Raw genomic sequence first — 9668 nt, 5'->3', positions numbered from 1 at the left:
ATGTGATTACCTCTCCTCTCCACTCTCAGTCCCTTCCGCCATCAACACACACATTCATATCTTCCTTATTCTATTAATGAACATTTCCTCGGTGCTTACACAACTCGTGCTAGGTTGCTCAGTGGTGTCATTTACAATATATTGAAAAATGAAAATTATATCCTCAGGAGGGCGTAATGTAGAGCTGAAAGGGAAAACACATTCCTGGCCCGGAATTTCTTAAACATTTAGAGCTGGTGAAATGGTTGTGTAGAGGCTGGGGAATTTCCCCAGCCTTCCCCACTTAGCGGAGTCTGAGGCTGAGCTGAGCGAGGGCAGCTGAGACGCGCAGGCCTTGGGATTTACCTCTTCAGCCACTGGGAGGCCCTCTGCGTTCCCCTTTCCCCGGTGCCTGGCTGCGATTACTCACTCGCGCAGTGGCACCAGCCTTCCACCAGGGAGCCTCGAACGAGCTCTCCCGCCCTCTCCCCGCCCCCCCACCCCCATCTGCAGCTTGCTGGCTCTCTCTTTCTCCCTCTCTGTCTCACTCTCTCTCTTTCTCTCCCTCTCCTATCGGAGCACAATGAAAGCCTGTGTATCGCCGTGACTCCGGGCGGGAGCCAGTGTCAGCAAAGCGGCTAACAACAGACAAGAAAGAGAAAGGAAAATACAAGCTACTTTTTTTTTTTTTTTTTTTTTTAATCCATAAAGCGGAGCGAATACAGGAGATAGAACCACATTGCTTATTGCGAGTCCAGACCCTCAGATCCACTGGCCGGGGATGGAATGTACAAAAGTGGACAGAAAAGTGGCTGGACATGACTCGGTGCAATTTGCTGGAAGTTTGTAAGTTTGACCATCGTTTGTAAATTACTCTCGGAAGAGTTTGTCTCTCTTGATACTGTATTAGAATAGAGCCGGGGGTGAGGAATAGAAACGTAAGCGAGAAAGAAAAAAATGTGTTGAAGGATCTCTCTCAGTGGCTAGCGACTTAAGATTGCTTTTCATTTGAGGCTAGGAAACCTTAGAGGGAGTGAGGATTTTACCGGTGATTGGATTAGCTGAAGAAAAAAGCATGGTCCAAAAGTCCAATTACTGACATTGTTAACAGTTGAAAAGCTGTCTCCCTCTTTTGGGAGAAGACAACATCCTACAGTACCCCCAAAGAGGAGAAAACACCGGAGCGAAAGGAAAGGGAGGAAAAATTAAAAGCCAAAAGACAGTCTCCCTTGATTTTTGCACATTTTGAACAGTGACTTAAACATCTTCTGAAACAGCACTGTTTTGTTTTGTTTTGGTTTTTTATTTAACCTGAGGAAAAGTCAAGGCTGCCGGTTACATAGACATGGTAGAAATGTGTTTCTCTGCAGAAACATCCCCATAAAGAATTGTCGGAAACAACTAGGTGAGGGGGAGTCCTCTCTATTAATACCTCTCTCAATTCCTTTTGCTGTGTGTTTCTGTCTCTTGCTGGACAATCCCTGAATTCTTGATCTAACCCCCAGATCGTGTGTTTACGAAGTACCTAGTGGCTCTTATCAGCTTGGTGGGGGGAAAAAAATCCACCAACTCTGTCCAACTTCTCCAGAGCTGTCAAATGCAATTAGAGTAAGTTAATCAGGGTTTGTTTCCAACTTATCCTCCCCGCAATTGATTTCTATTCTTTCTCCCCACCGTCTTTTTACTAACTCCCCTCCCCCACACCTTCTCCACGGCTCCCCCACAACCTCTGAAGACCTCTATTCATGTGGCCCTGAACACTGAGCTCACATTGTCAAAAACAGACTTGCCTGCAATAGCCAGCAGTAGCCTCTTTCCACCTCACCATCCCAGAGGCAGCAATCATTGTGTCCAGTAAGATGGGGGACACAGCGCCCCCGCAGGCCCCCGCAGGAGGGCTAGGGGGGGCCTCTGGGGCGGGGCTCCTTGGAGGGGGCTCAGTCACCCCGAGAGTGCACAGTGCTATCGTGGAGCGCCTCCGGGCTCGGATCGCTGTCTGCCGCCAACACCACCTGAGCTGTGAAGGACGCTATGAACGAGGTAGGGCCGAGAGCTCAGACCGGGAAAGAGAGAGCACCTTGCAACTCCTGAGCCTTGTACAACATGGCCAGGGGGCAAGGAAGGCTGGCAAACACACCAAGGCCATCGCCACTGCTGCCACCACTACAGCCCCTCCACCGCCCCCTGCTGCTCCTCCTGCGGCCTCCCAAGCAGCAGCAACAGCAGCCCCACCGCCCCCACCAGACTATCACCATCACCACCAGCAGCACCTGCTGAACAGTAGCAATAATGGTGGCAGTGGTGGGATAAACGGAGAGCAGCAGCCACCTGCTTCAACCCCAGGGGACCAGAGGAACTCAGCCCTGATTGCGGTAAGCACCTGGCTTTCTCATGGTTCTGGCTGTGGTCCTGTGGCCTTTTGTGAGGGTAGAGGTTGCTTTGGCCTAAGGTAGAGTGGATGGCAGTGAAGAAGGCCAAGATGTCACCTGACTACCTCAAAGGCCATTGGGTGTGTTGTTTGGGTGGTTTCATGCGCCTACTCATCATGTTCTGTTGGTGCTCACCCCTGAGTTTTCCTTCACTTATAGGCTATTCCTTAACTGATAAGACGCCCAAGTTTTCCAGAGGCTCTCTGGGGTCCACAACTTGTAAAAGAAGAGGCTACCAGCTGGCAAGATCTGAGCCACTGAGGAAGGTTCTATCTCATGGATCCTCCGGCTTTGGCCAGCCAACCCTGATTAGGCCCCCAAGCCATTTTTCAGCCCCAAAGCATTTATCAGCCCAGCTGGCCTTTATCAAAGCCTTTTTCTCCTTGCCCCATTTCCCCTCTCCCTTTTGAAGTGACCCCTTCTTCTTCACTTAAGAGAACATAAATGGTAAGCTGTAACAAAGAGCAAATTCCCCAAATGTCCCCTCAGTCAAAAACAAAATTTGCGGAAAATATCCCAAAGAGAAACTAGGGAGGCACTGTTTCTTAAGAGGCCTACTCTCTGATGCCCTCTAGACTCCCCCACCCCTGAGCGACATCTCGATTCTTTTCCCAAGCACTCCAGTCCAATCCAGTAATGCTCACTTCCAGCATTCGTTAAGTGGACAGGCACGAAGCAGCTATTTACACAGATCATCATCCTAGGAAATACCTGTCTTCAGCCACTCCTAGTGAAAAGATATCAAACCCAAAAGTTCTGATTAAGTTTCTGGCTGGAAGTTCTTCCCCAGAGGCGCAGACACACCCCATCCCAGAGGAGTATCCCTTGGATCATTGATTCTCAGTGCCAGTCCTGGTCAGGTGACTGCCTGCTGTTTGCAGGCTTCCCCCGAAGCTGCTGGTCCAGTAGCCTCTGGTGGAAGGTGGAACCCTGCCCTGTGGCCCTGCAGGTTTCCTCCCTTTTGGAGCTCCATGAGGCTTCTGGATTCTATGTCTGCTCCAGTTTACCTAGGTCAGCCCTAGCAAAAGCAACAGGAAATGGCCATGCAAGCCCCAAAGTACTCAAAAAGCCCAAAGGAGATGGTGCTATTGTGTCTAACTGCTCCTCCAAAGGAGCCTGATATTGAGCTCTTGGGAGAGGACATCCTCTGGCCAGGCGCTCAGGATGGCTCTTTCTGGCTTCCCTTAATCCCTGGCCTGGGTCCGTGGTGGTGAAGGCTCTGGGAACCTCTGGGGAGTAGAATGGTGCTTTTCTCCCCAACCATAAACACATTTACTAGGGCTACCTAGAAATGGGACTCCTTGACGTCAGCTCCAGATGAAAAATAACTACCAACAGTTCAACTGCAGAAGGTTTACAGTTTTACCTTTGAATAGCATTAGCTTGTGGGGTTATATTAAAGCTTCAAAGCCTAATATCCTTTTCTACCACCTGCTCTATTCCCACTTCTCCCTGGAATTCCCTAGGAAAGCAGTGGGAGGTTGTTTTGTGAAAAAAAGATGTTAGGGTAAAGGAGGGGGGTAAAGAATTGCTCAAATGGAGAGAAGAATGAGGTTTGTATGTATGTGTGTGTCACCAGCATCTGCAGCCAAAAGTATCTAAATGCCTTGATTGTCCCCAGTAAATTTATAATCTGTCTGCAAGTCTCCCAATAATGCGGCTTTGTGTGCTTCACAGTCTCCTGGTAAGTGTTTCTGGGGATGGAACCGCGAGTGAGGCACCCAGCCCAACCCTGAGTGGAGAAGACTGATCTCTGGCCTGGGTGCCAAGACCGGAGGGGGCCATAAAAGCCAGAGTGGGCTTCCCTTGTGGCCTTCACAGCCCAGCCTCTGAAGGAAAGGTGGCATGTTTGCCTCTGGCCTTGTTCTTTGAGCTTCTGCTTTTGTCCAACTTGGAAGTAAGCTAAGGCAGCCTTTTTTTTTTTCTAGGGTGTTTCATGATGGGAAATGAAACCAACTTTAGTGGTCATTGTAACTTTACAGTAGCAATACCCATGCTGGGAGGGAAGTAAGGGAGCAGTGTCTGGCCCTTCCCGACTGAAAGCTTACTGCTGCAGAAGCCAGAGCTGGCTGCTGTGCTACCCCTGGCCTAGGAGGGAATCTTTCTCTCTTCTAACTACCAGCCATCTCCTGAGACATTCCCTTAGAGGAACTCCATTTCCAGGTGTAGTGATAATGCAGAGAGGCACAGTGTAAGTTAGGAGGACAAGGGATAGATAGTATATTTCTAGTAGTTGCTTTTCATTGAAAATATGTGGTATTGCACTGGTTTTTGGAAATTCCCTCTCCATTTTAGCTTCTAAATTTGGCCCGTTGTTACTCAGCATGGTACTCAGAGATGGTGATGCAAGTGCTGTATTAACCTGATAACATTGTGTCCAAAGGGAGGCCTGGGCATTTGGAAGTGATTCACCAAGCCCATTACATCGGCAGGTCTTACTTTACTCGGGCTCCTCTTATTTTCAGATATGCTATTAATTTTAAAAGGGCCTTTGTTCAGGGTGTCAGAATTTTTTCTTAATTTTATTGCTACTGTGTCTATAACCAGATTTATGTGGCTTGGGTGTGTTGAATGTGTAACTTTAATAGTTAATTCGTATGCCATAAGTGGCCATAAATGTCCTTTGGAGAAAGGGAGAGAATATTGATCATCTAAAATCAAATATGTGCTGTGTCCTCAGATGAAAGCTTTGTATCCTGCATACTTTTTAGTACAATGCCTTGAAGACAGTGGGTAATATTTGTTGAATGAAGGTGAAAGGACAACTTCTGTTTGGTGGGATAATGTTGACTTTCATGGGTGTTATACAGCAAGGAATATATAATGTCTGAATCCTTTCAATAGCCTTAAGTTTCAAAAACAATGCAAGAATAACCTCCAAGCCAGTTCTAATTCTGTCCACATTGAGAGCCTAATTCTACAGCCCTTACTCAGCCAGTTTCTTCATTTAGCTCCAGTACAAGTTCAGGGGAAGCCCCAGTGCTGCAGAGACTGCAGGAACAGGGCCTTTCAGAGGGCCCGGATTATAGGGCTTTGAGCAGATCTGCATTTCTAACCACTTGGAGCAGACTTTAGGCACTAACTCATTTTCTGGCGAAGTATGTTTGAATCTTTGAATGAACTGTAAAACTGAATAATTGCTGGTCCATGGAACAGTAAGGTTTAGAGCTTCTGTGGTACATTATTAATCTTTCCCTTTTGCCTGAGACAAGCTCTTTTTCTGTTGCATAGATTGTATTGCTAGGATGAGTAGATAAGTGGTTCCATGTCATCTCTGGCTTCAGAGATTATCTTTTCTCTAAAGTCATGTGGAGGAAAGAAAACAGATCGGACAAGGAACCTACATCCCTTGGTTTTGTGCCTGCGGGATCACCATCTGGGTTACCTAGGACAAGTCACTTAGCAGTCATCTGTGGAACAGAGAGGACAATCATGCTGCCCCAGCTTGTTGAGAGAAGCAAATGAGCGTGTTTTTCTGAGCAAGCTTTAGAAAAAATTAAGCACTGCTGAAATGCAATACTAGTGTTAGTTGTAATAAACTTATATTACTAGTAATAAACTTCTGAACAATGAATGATAATACCAGTTTTTCTAGGGGTTAAATGTATACTCAGCTTTCAGCTGTCTGTTTTAAATGATGAAATTGCTCTTATTGTAAATAGAGGGATTGGCATTTCAAATTTCGTGCTGTCAAGATAAGACTGACATATCCGTATACTTAAGTGTTCCTGAAAGTCCCAGGAAATCCTAGTGCAATGCTATGAAAGTCTTTGGAGTCTTTGAATGCATCTACTTTACAGGCCTCTGCACAGACCTGGGAAGCTTTGGAAAGGTGTGTCCCCCAGAACATCTAAGGAATATTAGAAAAGTTGTTTACACAAATGCATGGGAAAGTTAAATATTTTGTCAACAATAGTCTAAAATGTTAATTGTTAGCTTAAGAAAGTCAAACAAGTTAAATCATTGCCAGAGTACCCTGGTTATTTTTAACTGATAATAATCAAGTTTCCAATTGACAATTAAAAAGTTGAGAGCTGTAAGTGGGAGGCCAGATCTGGGTGTCTATGGCTGTCTACGTGATAAATGTCCTCCCAGGACCGTGATAGGAGTGTTTATATTATTTATGTATGCAGCCATCATTTCCTTAAAAACTGACCTATTTTTGTTCTGTTTTCTAGAACAAAGTTAAAAAAAAAAGGAGAATTCTTACCTATCTAGGAACTTCCTACCACTTATTTCAAGTAAATATAATTATAAGATCTCACAAAGGCAAAAGGGTTCAAGTGGAGAAAAGAGTTAGTATAATACTTTACCAAAAATTGATAAAAACCTTTCTTTGACATCAAGATGATGTTATTATATAAACCAAGATATCTTGCTTGTTTAGGTCCATGTTTGTTTATAGAAGGCGTCTGCTTTCTTTGAAATAATATTGGTTGGTGATGTTCATCAAATGTTTCTAAATCTTAATGTTTAATCACTTATGGCTTCTGTATTATAAACATTTTTAAATACCAATATGTTTAAATATGGGCTTTCAGATATTCTTAGACATAGCAATTAAATATGCCTAAGAGAGTGGCCATAATTAGCTGTTTTTGTTTTGTTGTTGTTGTTGTTTGTGTTTGTGTTTAGCACTGTTATTTAATCTAAGAAGGCCTGAAAGGGAATCTGAAAACAGTCACCCAGTTCTGCTAGGCATGGCAGCTAAGCCTTTCTGAATGGATTCTACTGCTTTCTTGTTCTTTAATCCAGACCCTTATGTATGTTTATGTTCATAGGCAGGGCAATGTTTAGTGAAACCAATTCTAAATTTTTCTTTTGCATTTTCATGCTAATTTCTGTCACACTCCAGCAGGCTTCCTGGGAGGATAAGGAGAAATACAGCTAAAGACATAGTCCCTGCTTACTTACAGCCTAATGGAATGCAAGACCACTTCAATAAAGTAACAGGAAAAGTACTAACCAGATAGAATGGACCAAAACTGATATAGAAAAATCAGAGGAAGAGAGGAACAAATATTTACTGAGTCCTAGAATGTGCAAGGCTTTTTAATTACCTATTTTATGTAATGCCTGCAAAAAACAGGTGAGTAATCAACATTTGTCCCATTTTACATATAAGGAAACTGAAGCTTAGAGTAAATGGAATAATTTAATGCATAGATTTTATAGTTAGACCCATATTCAGGTCCCTATATTATACCTACTAGCTGTATGAATATGAGAAAAAATACTTTTGTTATTTTCTTGGCATCAGTATCTTCATCTGCAAAAACCAGCTAGAGTTATTTAGCAAAACAGTCAGCATAGTGCCTGATACATAGTAGGTGCTCAAAACATGAGTACCGCAAGTAGTTGGTAGTAGAGAGATTCAAATATAGGCCAGGGATAGCTATATGAGAACATGCGTCACCAGCAGGGCCTGAGAAGAGGGAGAAAATACAGAAATGTGGGATTGGGGTCGCTGAGTACAGGCATGTAAGTTTAGTGTTTGGGGAACAGAGAGCAGAGCTTGACTGAGTGTGGTTAGACGTGAGTACTGAGGGGGATAAATGAGATTGATCCACATCCTGGAGGGCCTGGAGGTCTGGTAAGAGCAAATCAGAAGCCCTGGAAAACAGTAGAGCACGGACGGCTCCGAGGAATCAGCAGCTATGATGCAATAATAATCCTTCATATACTTGAAGACAAGTATTACATTTCCCCTCCAGCAGCCTCTTCTCATAGCGCATTGCCTAAGTGCTCTGCACTACCTATCTTCAAGTCCCTTGAGCTGCTTAATGCCTTGCTATTTACACACTTCTCCCATTCATGGTGAGTTATATACTGCGTGACATGCCCTTTGACACTAAAAGGAGATAGTTTTAAAGCACACTAGCTAGATGCAGAAGAGGAAGTAAAAGAAGCAGACCAAGCTATACCTCGCTTCTTAGGTTCACTTGGCCTTCCAGTGCAAACAAGAATTGCCCTGTTGGTAAAAGTGTATATACTCTCTTGATGTGTAAATAAGTCTTCCCAACAAATGAGTTTGCCTGTATACTAATGTGGAAAAGATCTTCTCATTATTAAAAAAATCATGAACAAAAATTCATGAGAAAAGCATTATTATAGATGGTCTTTGAGATGTACTTATTTCTTTGCTTGTAATATAGATGTGTTACAAATTTTTTACTTGTCTTGAGGTCCACTTGGATACCAGTTTCCCCCATTTGGTTCTTGTTTACAAGGCAAAGGTAAGGGACCCTAAGGAAAGATGGCAAAGGAGAAAAACCAACATCTCCTTCTTCCTTGATTCATGGCATGATGCTTGGGATGCTGACGGTAGTTAGTGGGCTATTGACCAGCTTCAACCTTTGCCTACACATTTGTGAGAAACAGAGGTAAAAGAGCAAAGGCTATTCCACTTCCCTATAGAGGACATGAAGAGAGAAGTTCACATATTCTCCACTGACTGAGGACTAGAAAGCTGGACCCTACCATAGCCAAATTACTAAAGGAATGGACATGAAAATGGGCAAATGACAATACTGACACATGCCATAGCTCTCCAAAGGTCTTAATGTTTTAGCAAAGGTTTTAAACTCTTACATCAAGATTGTATGCATGGGTTCTTTTTAGAGTTTGGGAAAATATTCATTAATTCAGTAAATAATCTTTGTACAGCTCTTCTGTGCCATGAACTGTGCCAGGAATACATTGATGGACACTTCAGTATAGCCTTTGCCCTCTTTGAATTTACAGTATAGAAGGGAGGTGAGTGGGGTTAGAAATAGAACTGTTACAGTTGGCTTGTATAAGGAGGCAAAGAAGCATAGCAGTTAAGAGCCTGAGATCTTAACTCAACTCTGAGGTGAGACGACCATATTTCAAATCACCCTTCTACCACTTAATTGTGTTTTCTTGGATAGGTCAATTAAATTACCTTGCCTCAGTTTTCTCGACTGTGAAATGGAGTGATAGTAACAGAATTAACTTCTTAGAGCTGTTGATTAAATGAAGCAATTGCCTAGCACCTCGTAAAGCCTCAATAAATTCTAGCTGTTAACTATTAGTGTCTGAAGTAACATACCTGAATCAGATTCATAGGTTTCCCAGCCCAGAATTCTGTTTCCAGTAATGCCTCAGACATTTAGAGGAAGAGCATGGCTTTTCTTTTTAATGGTTACTTAAAATGATTAGTGAAGAGTATCATTTATCAGTTCCCTCAATAGTTGAATATGAAGACATTACCCGGGATAGATTTACATCTCCCTAGAA

General features: G+C 43.5%; 1 protein-coding gene across 3 annotated transcripts in view; it reads left to right on the top strand.

The window, feature by feature from the left end:
* The first annotated feature begins 413 nt into the window (after positions 1 to 413).
* The window catches only part of MAML2 (mastermind like transcriptional coactivator 2), a 376376-nt gene continuing 367121 nt past the window's right edge, over positions 414 to 9668 (top strand). The window contains exons 1-2 of one of the 3 annotated variants that reach the window (XM_030917576.1): positions 488 to 825; positions 1715 to 2351. In XM_030917576.1, coding sequence (XP_030773436.1) covers positions 1839 to 2351 — 513 coding nt within the window. In that variant the 5' untranslated portion in view covers positions 488 to 825; positions 1715 to 1838. Of the gene's footprint in view, positions 2352 to 9668 lie in introns of all 3 variants that reach the window. The other 2 variants (XM_010375429.2, XM_030917578.1) reach the window with 2 other exon arrangements.

This window comes from Rhinopithecus roxellana, chromosome 15 (genome assembly GCF_007565055.1).
Source record: "Rhinopithecus roxellana isolate Shanxi Qingling chromosome 15, ASM756505v1, whole genome shotgun sequence".
Classification (NCBI taxonomy): Eukaryota; Metazoa; Chordata; class Mammalia; order Primates; family Cercopithecidae; genus Rhinopithecus; species Rhinopithecus roxellana.
Note: the sequence above shows the minus strand (reverse complement) of the source record. Positions and strands in the feature narration are given on the sequence as shown.